At 37.3% G+C, this 19,053-nt stretch overlaps 2 protein-coding genes and 1 long non-coding RNA gene across 5 annotated transcripts in view; 2 read left to right on the forward strand and 1 right to left on the reverse strand.

Moving 5' to 3' along the window:
* The window catches only part of AstA (allatostatin A), a 134,218-nt gene extending 128,490 nt beyond the window's left edge, over positions 1-5,728 (forward strand). For both annotated transcript variants that reach the window (XM_019043163.2, XM_019043162.2), the window contains one exon: positions 143-5,728. In XM_019043163.2, the coding sequence (XP_018898708.2) occupies positions 143-457 (315 nt within the window). In that variant the 3' untranslated portion in view covers positions 458-5,728. The remainder of the gene's footprint in view (positions 1-142) is intronic.
* Positions 5,729-8,734: 3,006 nt separating this feature from the next.
* On the reverse strand, positions 8,735-13,807 carry LOC140224499 (uncharacterized). The gene is made up of 2 exons (XR_011899765.1): positions 12,063-13,807; positions 8,735-9,212 (listed from the first exon to the last, which is right to left on the reverse strand). It is a non-coding gene; the product is annotated as an uncharacterized lncRNA (long non-coding RNA).
* LOC109031507 (uncharacterized) lies at positions 8,961-15,025 on the forward strand. Of its 2 annotated transcripts, none has more exons than XM_019043055.2 (2): positions 8,961-9,147; positions 13,816-15,025. In XM_019043055.2, exons 1-2 carry the CDS (start codon positions 9,094-9,096, stop codon positions 14,353-14,355), a joined length of 594 nt encoding a protein of 197 aa, XP_018898600.2. In that variant the 5' UTR covers positions 8,961-9,093; the 3' UTR covers positions 14,356-15,025. The 2 variants fall into 2 exon arrangements, with proteins under 2 accessions (XP_018898600.2, XP_018898601.2); XM_019043056.2 differs by having other exon boundaries at positions 8,962-9,147; positions 13,819-15,025.
* Positions 15,026-19,053: the final 4,028 nt, after the last annotated feature.

Below are 19,053 nucleotides of genomic sequence, written 5' to 3' on the forward strand. Positions count from 1 at the left end.
TTGAATCCCCGAAAGTGAAAGCTTCCATCTGTCGCCGAGAGGCCAGTGGAGGGTCTCTTGTCCCTGGTCTCGTGTCAGGTCATTTTTTTAAAAACATTTTTAATTTCATTTTTTTCAGATATTTTTTCGGCTATGATTTCAGATGTTGGACGACTCGTACCAGACGGCGGATCTAGTGAAGCGGATCCGACCGTACAACTTCGGGCTGGGGAAGCGCTCGCCGCGGCAATACAACTTCGGCCTGGGCAAGCGCAACAAGATGTACTCCTTCGGACTGGGCAAACGCGCCGGCCTAGGCTCGGACGACTACGACCAGCTCGACCTGGACGCCTACCCCTACCCCCCGCTCCCCGCCCGCCCTGAGAGGAGCCTCCACTACAACTTCGGCCTCGGAAAACGGGACCCCGCCCCCGCCAAGCCACAGGGACCTCCCGCCTCCAAGGAGTCCGCACAATAAACCCACGTTCCCCAGCATCTTCCGCCGTACCCGCTTCAGTTCCTATTCACCGGTGGTGAGGCGTGAATGATCGATTATCGATATTTTCCCATTTGAAGCTATGGTATAGAATCGAATATTAAGGTATATCGACGGTGTAAGTCGGCAATCACATAACTCATTTGTGGTGTCTGAAAATCTCCGCCCTTAAGTTATTTTTTTAAAAGAGAACAAATTGACATCATTCCTTAAAGTTTATGTAGAATTTTTTTCACACAGAGAAGAAAAATCACGAAAGTTTTAAAGAATTGCCATTGAGTAGTTTTCCGTTTAAAAAATAATGTATGACAGGAAGTCTGTGACGTCACAAACCGAGTTATGAGATTGCCAGCTTACACCGTCGATATCCTTTTTATCGATCCTTTTCCATGGGTTTAAATGGCAGATCAATCGACATCGCAAAGCACGCCATGCCGCGCCACTGCTATTCACATCCTCTTTATTACGATTCAACCCGAGATAGACGGATCATTATGGTACGATTCTACGGAAAAAAAGTTCAACGGGCCACTAGACGAGGTCGGGATTGACCAGCAGACAAGGTGCGAATTTTAGCATCAAAATCTCACGTAGAACACGATTCGCGAAACCATAACGACTGAAATCAACTCCTGACTAAGATATAAACATTCGCAGCATAAGGACAAGTTGGGCACTAGAATTTTGAATTCTCCGCTCGCAAGAAGAATTATTGCCTACTTGAATCAAACTCACTGAAAAAATAGTTCTGTCCATAGGGCTTCTGCATTTTCTTTGTTGCAGCTCCAGAAGTTGCCGTCATTAGGACTGAGTACTCTGTGCGCACGACTGAAGTTCTGTTCTCACAACAGAAAATTCCTGTAAATATACCAAAAAAAGTGCAGGAGCTCTGTGAACAGAGGGTTTTGTCATCAGCACCGACTATTTCCACTTTTTTTTTTTTTTTTCGGTATGTGGGCCACTAGACAAGGTCTGCAGCGAAAGAAAACGTCGCAAGTTTTCTCTTCAAAATCTTACATAGAGAACAACTCAAAAAACGGGCACTTTTGAGAGCAAGTCCTGAACAAGATATCAATAAGACTTATAAACACAGATCAAATGGAAGTTCGATTATACAAATGACGTCATTTGTATTTTTGTCATTTGACCAATGTTAATATAAAACACATCCTGCTCAGGAGTTGATTTTCAAACTTTCCGTTTTGTGGTTCGTTTTCCCTGGAGAATTTTGAAGAGAAACACGTATAGCGTTGTGCTTTAATAATTCATACCTTGTCTAGAGGTCCATGGCGCACTACATCAGTTTCGGCAAGCTCCTTAATCGAGCAATGTTCCTTCCTTGCCTTGTGTTGTTCAAATCGTTAACAACATGCAACAGCTGAGCCGTAGCACCAAAATCGAGGTTGTTATCTTTTTATACCGAAGAAACTCTTACGTCAACGTTTAGTGCGCGATTCGTCTCAAGTAGATATTTGTTTTTTCATGAGCGGGAGGTTTGAAATTACACATTGAAGAACATTATTGCTGCTCATTGTTAGTCAGGATTCATAATCAGTAATTTTCGTTCGGCAAACCGTGCTCTGCGAGAAATTTTGGTCAGGATCATGTATCATAATGCTTAAATTCGTACCTTGTCAACTGGCGGTCCATTAGAAAAAAGTAACATGTTTCATTCTACGTGAAATTTTTAATTCATACCTCGTCTGTAGGCCCATTGTATAAGGAGCATGTTTCCGTATTATGTACAGATCAAACTATTCGGTTTGTCAAACCGAACATGCGGTTCATAAGATTGGACTCTTCGGTAGAATTAGACTGAGATGAACATTTCGGTCACACGAAGCGAACGTTCCATTCTCTGCGCCGACTTGTCGCTATGACGAATAGAGTGGTTCAATCTATTTGAAGCACCGAATGGTCGACTCATACTATTGAACTTTTTTTTCAGTCTGAGCTATTGCAAGCAGGGTCGTGAATCGAAACGATTTTGAGTCGGTTCTGGTCGCGGCCATACGGGCATTTTGATTCCGGTTTCAAGATCCCAATGGAAGTCTCGGTTCCACATGGCACCCGGATTGTTTAGTTTTTCCTCTTTTTTTTAAACACAGTCAGTTATGAAACTTTTTTTAAAAGAAAAAATTCGGTTTCTTCAATTCCTTGTAAAAATGTGTGTGGGGGTTTCAAAATTTCTCTGAAAGAGGCCCCGGAACCTTTCAGACGCCCGAATAATTTACTTTTTCTTTTTTGCTAATTTAGTGGTAGTATAGTTGTAGTGTAGCCTCCTCGGCTTTTTAAGGAAAATTCAAGTTTCGAATTTATATTTCCGGTAGTGCAGGAATTCCGGTTCCAATTACAGAACTGCATCGACAAAATTATATGTTGATATAGCATTTTGGATGCCAAAATTTTGTCAAGCGAGAACTTGATGCTGATTCAGCTACCCTCACGATTAACTTCACCTTTTGAGGTTGTGACATTAACTGTATGGGGTGGCTCAATCAGCATGTAAGTGGTACTGGACTCAAAATTCTTGGTTTGTTTATTATTTTTTCGATGCTGTTTCAATATCAATTTGCAAAAATTCACGAACATTTTAATTTTTTTCCCTTCAAATTTAGTTATAGATTGTCCAAACAGTGATAAAAATCGAGTTCCAGGCTCCAGGTTTCATTTCGATTCACAGCCCTGATTGCGCAAAGCCTCCGTAGTTAAAGTCGGCCAGTCTGACGCAAAAGCCCTTTATAGTTCGTCCGGTGTCCTACTGCAAAGTGGGCAGTATTTGCAAATAGACCGAATGTACAGAATCCATACATATTTATTCTCACATTAGAATTCCCAAAACCATATTCGTGCGGGGAAAAATTACTTTTCTAATTTTTACGCAGGTGAAACAGGATAAAGGTGTGACCAATCAAAGAATGAATAACTGAATGAATCGGAAAAGGCATTCTCCGGTTGCTATCTTATTTCTCTCGAAAAATTGATAATCCTATTTTCGCAGATACTGCTCTCTTTAGTAGCGTGGCAGAGGGAAAAGTTGAGACAACTTAAGGTCTAATGTCATAAACCGTCAGAAAAATTTCACAATGCTTGCGGTTTTTACCAATTTTAAATCAACGAATTCCAATGCCCCCCTACCTTTTCCCACCTCAATTTTGGTTTTTCCTAATTATTGTAGCCTCAATTATTATACTCATTTTTTTTTTTTTGTAATCGTTGAACTGCAAACTCTCTGACTCTGACAGTTTGAGACGTGAATAGAGAGTATGAAAAACGATCAGGATTGGATTTCACATGTCTTAACGTCTCTCTACAAAAGGACTCTAGTGTGACATAGAGATCAGAAATTCCCCAAATGGTGAACATGAATTTCCTGAAACTTGTCCGAAGACTTTACCGGTTGCTCCTCAAAGTGTGAATGCGTACTGTATCAGTGTGCGCTTGTGTGCGGTTCTCCACTGAATTTTTCGTAAAAGTGGATCTCAGTCAGGAACTTCTGAGGGAATTTCCAATTAAAGCTCTGGTCAAACTTTTGGCTGATTATACTGACCGTGTTTCATAAAACAGTCTGACATAAGCCTCGTGACATGGACACTCTGACTTCATGCCGGATGCTTTGACGTCAGTCATATATACGAGAGTGGTGCAAAGTGTTTTTTGTATAAAGAGAGAGTCTAATGTCAGTAAGACTCACTTTCACAAGGGCTGAAATGTTGAATTTATTTTTTACTAGAGAACTATGTTCGGTTTAAGATTTCAAGCAATAAAGTTTGCTCTGTTTTAATCAGATGAAATACTTGAAGTAGAAACAGGAATTTTTGAAATAGCAATTTAAATGCATGTTTTTATAACTCAGCCAATAATATTTTCCACGCCGATGTTATGCTCTTACCCTTTAATAAAAATCTATTCAAAATCAAAATGTGGCTGATAATGTATCAATGATACAAAATCTGAGACGTATGTAAGGAATGATGGATTCACACGCTGATACCATAGTGATCCGTTTTAATTTTGATGAAGAAAGGGAAGGGAGGAGGGCTCTACCTGCATTTGAAGATGGTCCACGAAAACTTGGTCCTTAATTGTGGGCCATATCATTATATTGTCAGTTATTTTCCCCTATTTTTTTTAAACACTTTAGCGGTCAATAAAATTTTGTCCTCGCCTGGCTTTACTGCATTTTTTGTTAACCTATTAAAAACCTGGCATATTAAATTTCCATTAAGTCTCCCAGATTACATGAAAATTTTTTAAAGTTTCCAAATTCAGCTGGTTTCAACGATACAACACAAAGTAATAAATTTTTTCGTCAGTATGCTAACGTCAAAAATCGGTTAAGCCTTTATTGACGATCAAGAGACGAAAAATGAGAACTCTGGGTATAGAAAGAACGTTTACGATATGAAATTTGAGTGTTAATCCTCCTCCAGTTGCCCTCCTGTCTTTCCTGTCGAACCCTCTTTACTTGGATGGATCGTGTGCATGGGGCCATATTTTAGCCATATTTATCAAACCCGAGAAAGCTTCAAAATTTTGAGAATCCTCGCAAAATGTTCACCCTCGCTTTTACTTTATATTTCTTTAATCACGGGATACCTAATTTCTGCTCTAGAAATTTAAAGATTAATCAAAAACATAACAAAAAGTAACCATGAGTGAATGCAGGACTTACAGTCCACTAATATCTCGTTATAGAGATAAAACAAACAACAAATAAATTATAATACATCTCCATGTTATCTAAATTTAGTTTTAAGGCTATCTCTTTTCCAAAAAATAATGGAAAGAATGACGTCATCCTTTGAATTTTTCTGGAACGGAAGACAACTGCTGTAAAACTTCGGTGAACATGGGTGAAAGTACAAATTAACCGTGTTCTAACAAGAACATAAGCAGTTTCGCCTATTTTCACATGTACATCTGGCTCTGGACTCAGTTGCTCTAGCCAGAACTGAAATTCTAATACCCTTGAAATTCAACTCGCCATGCGTTTATCTTGCTATTCATTCTCCTTTTGTTATTCTGAAGATTTTCTTTAAGAAATAAATTGTTTATTTCGTTCCTTATGCATGAGTCGTCAAGTGCATTTCCGTTTGAATCACATACCTATTCATACAATTGATTATTCGGATCCGTTCACTGTCGGATTCAAGCGGCTAAGGCTGCCGCGACTGATTTCAATGTTTGTCCTGTTTTCAGTTCTTGAATATTGTTTAAAAATAAAACTGAATAAATATTTTATATAAATCATCTGTGTGTGACTAAATTTTTTTACACTTCCTGAAAAATTCAGCATCATTTAGACTATGAAACCACCAAAACACGAACCCATAGGCGGTTCTATAGGAGCTGGGAGCGTCATGTTTAACGGTTTCGCAGGTGAAACTGGAAGATTTCCACCCGTTTTACTTCAGGCACTTAATTAAATTCTAAAAGGTGAAAATTCTGAATGGCAATCGAGTGCGGGTGTCAAGCAATAACATCTCATGAAAGTTCGTACCTTCCTTAAATCTCTTTTGATTTAATGCAAATATTCTGGAAAACTTCTGAAATTATTTCTTTGAATTTTTCAGATACTCAAAATGTCATCCAATGTATCTGCAATGTTAAAGGAAAAATATTCAAAAGTTTCCTCAATTATAAATATTCATGGAGGGAAACTCGATATCGAATATCGAATATATATCGCGATATCTGAATGTTCAAACGACGTTTTTCATTAGCGCGGTAAAACAAGATTGAGAAGAGGCGAACTTTTAGGACTAGGATTGTATTGTCAAATCAACCACTCGAAGCTTTTTAAAGTATTTTATCCCGAAACTACGTATCTAGTTCAGAACTGAAATTGTGCCATCCCTCAAGATTTCATTAACTTTATATGAGTCACTCTCAGTTTTGTATTCGTATTCTGCGCGATTTTTCTCTAGGTAAGGATGTGTCGCGCGCAATTATCAATCGCCGGCAATTTGCAAGCCAGTGGTGAATAAATATATATAGAAAATCATATAATTCAAAAATGAAAGAACAAGATTAGAGTGCTGATTATGTTGCCTATGATGTGAATAGACACTTTTCCATCCTTAAAAAATGGCAGAAATATGCGCACTCAGGAGAACATGCAGTGAACTCCGTGACATTAGTCGGGTTTAGATCGGACAGGCAACTAAACTAACATCGTGACAAAGCGTAGAGTATCTCAAAAAATGAAGGCGCTTCAAGCCGAGCTCATACTTCTGAAGACCATAACCCTTAAAAATTGCATTATACCGATGCGCATTATTGCGATATATTGAAACAACATGTGAACCGCTTGCAAATTGCCGGCAATTGCTAATTGCCTGCGACATATGCACCTAAAAGTATTCTCAGAACACAGCATGTTAAAATATTCAGATATTAATTATGATAAAAAACTCATGTAACAATTTCGAGTCGCCGCCGCCGCAGTCAAAACATACTTATTTCTCTATTGTATCATCAACGATTACGAGTATTCAATTCTCTGTATTTCCTTCCACTTCATCGATTTGATTAATGTCAAGAGAGAACTTCCTCGTGAACCAACGGCTGTATATCGGACTATTTAGACTAACGTCATACATTTAGTACTAAATAAATGACGCATTGGCTCATTTCCCCCTCTTTTAATCGACACTTTACCGAATCGACTACGATTTCATGACGTAAGAAGAATCGTTTCTGGCACCTAGGAATCAAATGATTATTTCTGGTTTTGCGGCAGTAAATAGTGGTAAAAGTCATTTGCCATGGATAATTTTTGTCATATAGTTCTTTAAGGCAATAGTATAAAGAAAATTGAGCAATTTCTGCACAATTTTCAACCTGCTGGTCAGGACAAAGTGCGAAATCACGTAACTCCGTTTGCGACGACTTCCCGTTATAGTTTATGATTTCTTTGGAAAGCTAATCAACTTGATTTCTTAAAAAAAATTGATTTTTCTTCTCTATTGGTGGAAAAAATGAAACAGGAGCAAAGATTTTGAAATACTCAACTTGAGATATGTGCGTTCCCACACTTTGGCCCACCATGTGTAAATCAGTCGATACTAAACATTTTTAAAAAAATCTACGTGTGGGCATGTTTACGTTAAAATCACTCGAACGTGGCTTATTACTTGCAATTTTAAGAATTTTTTAAGAGTGCTTAACTTTGAAATCATCGATTTTTCATCAAAAATATTTCAAATATGTATGTGCTTGAGATATCAATTTACAACAGAGCAAGAATCTCTTAATTTTCAGCCACATATTTGTTCACAGAGGTTGTGGCCCCATAGCATTATTTTATAGCCCACATTAAAGGGGCGCTACATCGACGGTGTAAGTCGGCAATCACACAACTCGTTTGCGGTGTTTGAAAATCTCCGCCTCTATGTTATTTTTTTAAAGGAGAACAAATTGACATCATTCCTTCAAGTTTTTGCAGAATTTTCTTCGCACCGCGAGGAAAAATCACGGCAGTTTTAAAGAGTTGCCGTTGAGTAGTTTCCCGTTTAAAAATTAAAGTATGACAGGAAGTCTGCAACGTCGCAAACCGAGTTGTGTCATTGCTGACTTACACCGTTGACATGTATTTCTCCCCCTGCATTTCCCATACTCACATGAGAATTTTGCTGCATCTGGAACAAAATTTTTTGAAGTGAGAGTTCTAATGGCAACACTGAAAAAAATTCTCGGCGTTTTTACCAAGGTCCGTTAGTACCTTTACCATCTCACTCTTTTTACCAATTATTGATAATTTTACCAAGACAGACTGGTAAGCGTACCTAAAAACCGGTATTTTTACTGTTTTTTTCAGGTAAGAACACCACTTTTATTGCTAATCAATTCCCGGTAACTTTGTCATTTTATCCCGGTAATTTTACCACAAGCAGTCGATAAAAAATATTGGCATTTTTACCGGGATCCAATAAAATTACCGAGAAAGTCAATAATTTTACCGAGATTTCTCGGTAAAATTACCAATTCCATGAATGGTAATTTACCAAGAAAAAACTGGGATCAAATACAACCCTGAATTCTTGGTAATTTTACCCTTTTCTTAGTAAATACACCGAAATTTTTTTCTCAGTGAAGATGGCATGATTTAGGCCGCAAAAATTCTATAAAACATCTCATTCATAGTTGGACGGATTAAGGCGTTAAGATAAGTAGATACGGCAAAAATCTGAGCCGAGTCTCCTGGATAGAAACTGAAGAGAAGCAATCGATGTCGGAGTTTTCCAAAGACTCATGTGTCACTTGCGGTGTATTTATTTCCTTTATTTTAATAGTCACTTGAGATAACAGTGGCCGCGCTGCGTCAATGAAGAGGCAGCTTGACACGTATTGGAGCGCATTGATCGAGCTGCTTATTTCTAGAAGCACTTAAGAACTACGGGAAACCTGCGGCCCTTTCACCTTTTTTTCGAACGAACTGCATTTTAGGTAGCACTTGAGAGGCGAGGGCCGACCGCTCTTGGGCAATTTGTGGATTAGAAAAGTGTTAAGATTAGCGATATCCGAGACTTTTCATTCAAGTCAGTGTAATTCATTGTTCCGACCGGATTACTGTGTGAATTTATTGGTGGAGTGTAAAAAATATTAGCGCAGATATGAAGCAGCTGGTGACATCTTTGCTGCTGGCAGCGATCCTCACCCTTGTTCAGGTGGGTTTGACCGTGAAAAGAATTAGCAAGGTTGCTGCAAGGGTCCGAAGTGTCTTATTTTTTCGCTGCAAAAAGAAAGTTTGATGTGAATTAGAAGGATTCGGCAGAAAATGGCCTAACTACACGTCATGTTGCCCAATTTCCTCTCGAATTGTATTATTCCACAAAAATACTCCACGCGGTTCTTCAGCAGCTATAGTCGAGCGATCAATTGATAGTTTCTGGATTTCAGGACATTTTTGAAGAATTTCCGGTCATCAAATCACACTGTAGTGCGTCAAGTTTTTGTTCGCTTTCGCTAGGAAATACTTTGAAATACTTGAAACCGGAAGTACGTCCCGGGTGAATATCGTAAATCGTTTTGCCTTACGAGTTTCGATATTCACAGGGACCGTACTTTTGAAGCTACATTTCAAAATGTTTCTTTGTCAAATTCTGTGTACGAATACCCGCTGAACCAGAGCGTGATATGGTGTTCGGAGATTTTTTAAGAAAGCCAGGCTAAAAGTAGAGAGGCGTGAATGATCGATTATCGATATTTCTCCATTTGAAGCTACGGTGCCTAAAGTATCGGTCATAAAGGTGTTCTTTGCGAACGCCCTGTTTATCGGTCCTATTCCATAGATTTTAATGGCAGACCAATCGATATATCGCAAAGCACGCCACGCCACTGCTCCTACCCTGGTAAAAATTGGTAGTAGAATGTGTGTTCTAAAATACTATAGACCTAAAGCCGGCTGTGAGATTTCAAATAGCTTCTGTAGCCGGCTGTACAATTTCTTATAGCCTTTTATGGCCGATGGCGATTAAGCAACAGCCAGACGATAATCTTTATGCTAAACGTTACTAAACACGGATACTAGGGCTTAGTTAGTTTTTGGACTACCGCTCTTTTTTTGTGCCGTAGTATCTTGATTTATTTTGCGAGGAAAGCTTCGTACTTTTGAAGGATGCCTGACATTCTTAATATGTTGGAGCGCCTTCAATTTCTTATGATACTGTGCAATACCTCTGGTGTGAAATAGATGCTTCAGACGCCGTGGCACGCTGCGAGACCTAACAGGGATACTTCTCGCATTGCGCATTGCGCAATGCGTGAAGTATCCCTGTTAGCCTCGTATAGCCCGGCTATATCCCTTTGTTGCATGAGTCAGTCACCGATTTCAGAGGGAAAATCTACACATTTTACAGTGTTTTTGGCCTAGAGGAACAGATGCAGTTCCAGTTTATGTTTTTTTTTTTAAAACTTTAGAGATTAGACCTTCAATCCTCTCCAATAAACAATGTGTTGCTTTGCGCAATTTAAAGCCATTGAGGATCAAAGCCCAAAAAACATTTGTTGCTTTCATGCAACGCTATGCAATAAAGGGATATGATTTGCTCCGCTTTCTATAGCCAGCTATATGATTTTCACTAGCCTTCTTTAGTCGGCTATAAGAACTCCTATGGTATTTTGAAACGCAGCTCGTATATCGCCAATTTTTACCAGGGTAGTTTTCTGATAAATAAATTAAACCATTAAATGACATTTGGCAACGTGTAATGTTATAGGGCTAATCCTGATCAAATTCGTCCTTGACATGTTGAAATTTTCTGGTGCATTCATGAGCTGTGGAAAAGCCACGTATTCGGCTTTGAATTTGAAAACGTGGTTTTGTATCGCGATGTAAGTCATGTAATATGTCCTCTCCTTAACATTGCTTGGAGTAATTATGCCTGTCCGTGGAAAAAGATACCTAAATCCGCGGAGGAAACAATTGCAGTAGAGTTGTTTGATACGTTACATTAACATTTTCAAATGATTGAGTTTAGGTACTCGTGAAAAATAGGAAAATCATGAATTCTAAATGGCAAGCCTTGCACTTATATGTGTTGAGGGAGGTAGCCGAATGATCGCACTTACTATTCTCAATAGTCATCTCTAGAATTGAGATGGTTTCCTCAACACTTTGAAATGAGTCAAAGTTACCTAAGCTTTTTAACGGTGTTTATATTAACGCACTATTTAATTGTCACCAAAAATTACCAACTGAAATAGTTCAACCAACGCCGCCTGGGTTTGATATTGTCATTTTTTATTTCGGTGCAGTTTTATTCAGATACCTACAAAAGAATGCAAAAAATCGTTGCGAAAACAATGTCACAGCCTTTCCACCGAAATTAACGTTGCAGTAACGTTCTGCAAATATTATTTACGTCATTTTCGGTAATTGCTCGGTGGGCAACTGACGTTAGTATGTAAAAGGCCTAAATTGACGATCACTGGCCGTTTTCTCTCCATATCGGTGGTGAAATCACCAAATCACGTTTTTCGGTTAAAAAACCGAAAGGCTCGGTGAGGAAATATTTCCGCAACATTATTACAGCATTTTTAAAGTTTTTCGGAAATATTTTTGACAAATTTACGAAAATATATTTGAAATATTTTAAAAATGTTTTTTGATTCTCAGGGATGTGAATAAGTACTTTTGCAAGGCTTAATGACGTCAAAATTAAAGGCGCATCCCATTTTTAAGGGTGAAAGAAAGCCGTGATAGGACGTTTATATGCTAAAAGAAATTATGTCACAAGCATTCCCTATGCACATAGTTCCTTTTAGCATAAATACGTCCAATTGGAGGCCGGTTCGCAATTTTCAGGTCAAGTTACATGGAGCCCCTTTAGAAACCCACGTGTCCACTTTTCCCGCTAAACAGAGGCTGAAAATGAGATCCTCTCCTTACTGCGTGATAAACAAGATTAGCCGTGATTCATGTTGAAATGAGAAGTTAAAAACACAGTAGCGTTTGACATGAGACCGATAAGTTCTTCACGCTATACTTGAGAACACATAGCGAAGTGTCTAAAAAATGACGCCTCGCAAATTTCAACTCAACAAATCCCAGTGACGAATCTTCATCCGCACGCAAGGATACCTAGACATTTGAACAAGAAAACGTCTCGTGTCTTTCTTCGAAAAGAAGGCGCTCTATGGGCTCTTGTTCGTACCGCCTCCTAACAAGAGGCGTAGGTATCGACAGCGTAAGCCCCAAACCACGTACCTCGTTTGCGATGTTTCAACAACTCCACTCCTAATTTATTTTTTGAAAGGAGACCGAAACTATACCATGGCTGAGATTGTCACAGCAAATTCTTCACATACGATGCCATTAATAACACTTCGGGGAAAGATGGGTTTCGGATCTATGACATTAATATAACCGAGGTTGAGGCACCATGTCATTAACATTGATTCGACACCATGTCAGTAATATGACTTAAATACTGATGGTAGAGCGAGCTGTTGAGTTCCTAAATGAAATAGTGTTGAAAACACTAAGTCGTGATTTGACAATGCTTTATTCTCGGAAAAGGGAGAAATTCTACACAAGCTCACAAAATCTCTCAGGAGATACACAAAACTTAATCAAAAGAGAGCGGAAATGATATTAAAGAACGCGAGTGAATGGGAAGTTTGCAACAGCGCAAACCAAGATACGTGGTTTCGGAGTTTTGCCGTCGGTATTCTTAAACGATGCGTGACCTCATGCAGAGGCCGATTTTGACCCTGAAATTCTATTCCACCATACTTCGACATCACTGATTTTCCAAGTTTGTATTTTCAGTTTCTGTAAATTTGATTACCATTCAACGATGCAAAAACTCCGCGATCCTTCGATCCTGGAATTGCAGGGTCACTGGCCAGAAATTGTGTGAACCGTGGAAGATCCGGCAACCAGAACGATTAAAGCGCGCACCGCACCGTAGCGTAGGCGCAATGCGTGAAGTATTCTTGCGGTCTTGTAGGCGCGCACCGCTCCGTGGTCTACGCGCAATGCGTGAAGTATTCTTCCGGTCTTGTAGGCGCGCACCGCTCCGTGGTCTACGCGCAATGCGTGAAGTATTCTTGCGGTCTTGCAGGCGCTAATATGCGTGTCGGGCCACCCTGTCGATTTTTCTCGATATTGGACGGGAAAAGAAAATTCGGAATAACCGACTAACCCTACGCAGTTCGAGGTGTAGAATCGATTGCGAAATTGGGCAGTCCTGACGGCCAAAATATTTTCATAGGTTGATTTTGCAGTTTCGGGGCTGCATTGCTTGCAGGCAACTGGGGCCCAATTTTCTTGGCTTCTTAAGTATTGCTCATTATTATCCCCAGTACCAATGACCTTCAAAACGCAGTTCCCAAAAACTCTTAACGAAGTGTTAGAATGTTCGTTTAAGGAAATCCTTGCAGGCTATTCTTTTTTAAAGTAACGTTTAACTCAAGGTGAAATTTACTTTGTAAAGTTTTTGAAAGAAATACATACTTTTTTATGAATTTTTTAACAATTTTTCGAACTTTTTAGTGTTGAAAATTTACAGTTTGGTGTTTCCGGAGTTTTCTAACTCATTTTTATTACTTAACTTTGAGTCAAATTTTACCTCTCACAAATACTTTAAAAAATACCCAAAAGGGATTTCCTAAGTGAACATTTTAGTAGTTTTTAAGAGTTGCCCTTTTAAACTTTACGCTTCATTTTTACGTATTTATTTATTTATTTTTTCGGAGAGGGTCATTTCTAATAGAGATGCTGTTGATTAGAAAAGCTTCCGTCAATAGAATATTAGGTAAGTATTAGATTATTAGGTACGTCATGTCTGCTCTCTCCTAACTCGTACCTAATTATTTTCTATCCTTTTCAGCAGGCAGCCTCAATTCGAGAAAATGATTACTCAGATGGTGCGTCCGATTTTACGAAGCTGCAAAATATCGAAACTATCGTATCGATCGGACAAAAAGCGCTAGAAATAATGGAAAGGTCCGGCACGAACAGTGAGGAAGGACTGATGGTGAGATTGCGCAACTCTCTGGGAAAGCTCAGCGAACTATCAAAGCAAATAGAAGAATCGTACTACGCATTGAACTACTCCCCCACCGACTCAAGATTTGATTTCTGCGTAAACATTACATTCAGCATTGCAAAAGCTGAGAGTATGTTGTTGGACGTAACCCGATTAGCAGAGCACATTGAGGCTACAGTGCATCGGTTTGCAGAGTCAGCTAAGCAAAATTGTAACATGCCTGGTATTATTCGCAAAGCTATTTGTTTCCTTAATCTTGTGGACAGTTTCAACCCTGATTATCAAGCTCACAAGCGAGAGTTGGTGGTAATTTTAGAGAAATACGAAGTTATAGTGGAGGAACTCAAAACGAACATCCGCAAGTGTTTTTATGATGTCTGATGATGAATTTTTCTATTCTTTAATTTTTTATTGTTGATTCCAAGAAGATCTAATTCCTCTATTCTCCAATTTTTTATTCATCAATAGTAAGAAAAAATCAAAACGCTAAAAAGGAGAGATTGCAAGAGTACTAAATAAGCTAATTTTGTCTTAGACAGTTCATTCATTCTAACTAGTCTCTTAAAATCCTTAAGCTACCTCTAGAACATTAGAATTAGCGCAAAGCAATTCTTAAAGCAAGAATCTATGATGCACTCTTGTAAATATCTACAATGTCCCTTTTCGGATATGATCAGGTTCAAATCAAAGTCTTAAAATTTGTTGATTCTTCAACTCGTTTTAAGCATCTACTCGCATAGATCTCTCCTGACTCTCCAAAAAAAAGCTGAAAGTAAATCACCTTCAAATGCAAGAGAGGTAGTGGTCGATGATCTGTCACATCATGGTAACATCAAATATGACTGTTTTTAAGTAGGTCTACTGTGAGGGCAGGTTACCTATTTTTTCGTGTTAACTGTAGTCAAACCTCAAAAACCCAACCTCTCAACATACCTCAATTACCTGCCTACGAATGAGCTAATTCAAAAACTGTTCAATTATCCAAAAAGTAAATGCGATTTCGCAACTACGCCATGTGCTTTCTTGATCATTACATAATTTACATTTCTTCTTGTGTGTTTTTCTTTTCCAGCATTTTTACGTTTTCCCCTAATGGTAAATACTGACACCTTCTAGATAAAGTATCACAAGGGCCATTTACACTTACACTTTAAGTTGCCGAAAATCTTCATATGTACTATTTTAATTTTTTCTCTTAGAATTCTTTATTTTCATGATTGCAGGACTTAATTTTGATTGCAAATGAAATAGAACTAATAGGTAAAATTCTCAAGTTATTCTATTCATTAATTTGTCCGCACAAAATTCGACAAAATTTAAAGTTTGAGAAATTTTACAACTTAATGCCTACGCTCAAATGGCACTTGTGATACTTCGGTCGGAAGGTGATGAAATGTAGTCTGAGTGAAAGAATACCTGAATTCATCACAAAGTTTTTCATAAAAATAAAGACGGGAGAGTCTAAAGATACAACCGCAATTTGTATGGAGCATAAACATTTTTTAATTAATTCATAAAACTTTAACACCAAATTCATTAAATGTTTCTCAACAAAACCTTTGGACACTTCAATAAATATACTAAGAAAAAAGAAAGGACAACTCTAGCACTTTAAAACTTAAAGGAAAAATGTTCCTATTACATTATTGCAGCAAGTTTTTGCAAAAACTTATCAAATATTTGTACATTTGAGAACGATGGGAAATAGTATTTTATGTACAATATAGAGATTGCCTACTTGAAAATATAGCGCTTACTTACATACATTTACACAATTAATAAAACCGAATTCTCCGAGGAAGTGTGAACATATTGTGCCAAGCAGCTGATGCTACATCGGACGGATTTGCCTAGAATCGGTCCAACTCTATCAGACGTTGCCTCATTTCCCACCATGATTTAAATTTACAACGGAAAGGTAATGATATTTTAATTTGAAATTTTGCAAGTATATTCATTATAAGCCAGGGGAAATGTAGAAAAATGTTCAAGGCATTATGTAATATAGTTCACTGTAAAAAAAAATGATAAAAAAATACTAAAAAAAGATTTTAAAAAAAAAAATGAACTTAAGAGAAAATTAGGCGACATAAAATGTATTGGGCTGATTAAAATTTGCCAGATAGTGTGCACTTTTTCCCATTTAACCTCATGAAAATATCTACATTTGAATGAACAACCTGGCAACCTTGAACTGATTCTATTAAAATCCATCCGAATGATTGATGGCATCTTACTAGTATACCAACTGTAGTGGTCTCATATTTATTCAACTATCATTCATAGTTGCAATTGTTTCAATCAATCTGGCCAGAATTTGGATAGGAAGCCTGCATCCTTCAGAAAAACTCTGAGAAAAGCGGACAGCATAACATGAAAATTCCAGGGAAAACCCAACTGGAAAAAAGATTGAAGAATTAATCAATATTCATTATAACAAATTTCCATACATATCAAATGTTTGCATCTCATTTTAAGTCTTTCCAAATGTTTAATCTTCCAAAACTGCAGGTAATGGAGAGATCACGGACACAGTGTATTACAAACGTTTAGGAATAATCAATCGAGGGTATTTTCCAGCTTGTAAATCACATAACTTTCTTGGTGGAAATTCAGTAAATAAGGAAATTTGTACATTGTTCGTTGCATAGATAAGTCTTTGATTTAAAACTCTGGAGAATGCGTTTTCAAAGCGCAGTGACAAATTAAATACGTTTTAAATAGTTGCTATCTATTCTTTCTTGGAACAGTCACATTGATAATTAAGGGACAGAATGAAACATACTTTGAAAAAAGGTTCTTCGCTTTATAAATAAACTGCACTTAGGTTCATGATTGGTGTTACATTGGATTACTCTCTCATTTTATTTTATTGAAGGAGAACAAACCATCGCTAGTGCCTGAAATGATCGAAGATTATTCTTCACACAGAGAAGAAAAATCAGGGAAGTTTTCAAGAAAATACATTGAGTATATTTTCATTAAAATATATTAAATATGACAAGAAGTCAGTAGTGTCGCAAATCGAGATATGTTTCCCTACAGTTTCACCATTGATAATGTTTTGTACAAATAGAGCCATATCTTTCGGTATCAAAGGAATTAGTTAATAAACACCACTGAACTTTTTGAAGCTGAAAATAACCTTGGTAAGAGAAAAAGTTATGAAAGTAAATGGGGTCACACCATAGTATCTTGGAAACAGGTGATTTTCCTGAGCTTAGATTTAAAAACGTACCCAAAGTTATGAGCAAATCTTGATTTGTGACGTTTCAAAAATTTTAGCAGGCATTATTTCTTAAACAAAAGGGCAATGACTGTCGATCTCAAAAATGCTTATTCAATTTTCAGATTATTTTCCTGGAACTTCACTGATGAGGTCAGCAGAATTAAAGCATATTTTTCAACAGAATAGTTTGAACTCAATAGTCTTAAAACCGACTTACACTACAAGTGACTTAACATAATATTATGCCTTAAATTCACTTAAAGTAAGGATAATTAGCGTACTGGTTTGATATTTTGATTTGGAGAATTTCATACAAAATAGAAAATTTCGTATCTTAAAATAGGCGCAATGACCAATTCTTAAATGAAATTCCTAGGAGAGCTTTCAATAAAATTGAGACCCAACAAAACATGCTGAGGGGGATCAACTCCACACCTTTGACACGTGACTTTTAATCTATTTTTATACCTTTACAATCAGAGCTTATCAGCAAACTTAATTATACTTTCAGAGAAATGAAGACTTACATGTACAATACAATTAATGGTGTCCGTCCACAATTTCCGCAACTTGAATCAAAGGGGTGAGAGACGATTATTAATCAGAATACACTCTTAAGAAAAAAAACAAAAAAACATATTGATGGCTGAGCTCTGAATACAAATAACTTTACTTTTGTACATAAGAGACAAGTATGTGGCTGCAGAAGAGTTAAAGAGGATATTATCAAACCAAGTGCTCAAGTTCACTGTCAGAAAAATCAAGGGACTCCTGTAAATTGTTTAATCATTCTCCTGGGTCCAAAATTCGTTGATTATGTCTGCCCCAAGTTGAGTCAAGGTTGCTTTTAAATCTGACTGAAATTTTTTTGAAAGGTGCTATCTGCAAGTGAGGTTTTTTCACAGCTAACTAGATCAACGCTCAAATCTAATGTGATGTAAACCAAAAGGCGGTCTTCAATTAGGTAAAAATAAAAAAAAATACTTTCAGTTGTCTAAAAATGAAATTTTCCGGTCAATACTTGAGTTCTGATACAATAAAGATTTTTTTATTGTGTTCAGAGATAAGCCATCGACATATGTCTATCATTGATACAAACAAGGATGACTTAATAGCAGCACATGTTTAGGCACCTTAGATAAAAAAAATAAGAAAGGTTTTTTTGAGGAGACATACTAATAAATGATCGGATTATAGTTATGAACTTTTTCCACCTGGGGACGAAAATCTCTATATTCCTTCTAGGCTTCCGAAAATTATTTAAATTGAAATATCAAGAGCTCAATCTTTTTTTGATTGATTGTTGGCCTCGGTGAAACAACTTTCAATCAATTTTTTACTTTATGCCAGGGTTGAGTCCTTAATTGATATGATTCAACAAAGATCTTGAAAGTTAGAAGAAAGAGTTACAACAGAAGATAACTGATGCATAAAACAACGATTCTTATTTCACATACAAGGGTAGCTTGAAGAGTTCTTTTCAAATTTTTCCCTTGCAACTGTGCAGCAGAAAAGAGGACAAAAATCGTTCATTATGAGACATTTCTTAAATTTGGTTTTAACTACATAAAATTCGGTCATGAATAAAATCATTTTAATTAATATTTAAACTTGATGCAATTTTAAGGAATAAGATACCAGTCCAGTATTAAGGGAGGAATTTGTGGTGGTAAAAATTTACAAATATTCAGTTTTTTTTTTTTTTTAAAAAAAAAAAGCAAAAATGAAGACCATTGATTTTTCTCTTTTACTAAATGTGCATTAACGATAACATGAATCCGGGAATCAGCAGCATTGTTAGGGGAAGACCAGCAACAATGAATCATTAACAGTCAATTGCAATCATCTTG

Source organism: Bemisia tabaci, chromosome 4, assembly GCF_918797505.1.
Source record: "Bemisia tabaci chromosome 4, PGI_BMITA_v3".
NCBI classification, from domain to species: Eukaryota; Metazoa; Arthropoda; class Insecta; order Hemiptera; family Aleyrodidae; genus Bemisia; species Bemisia tabaci.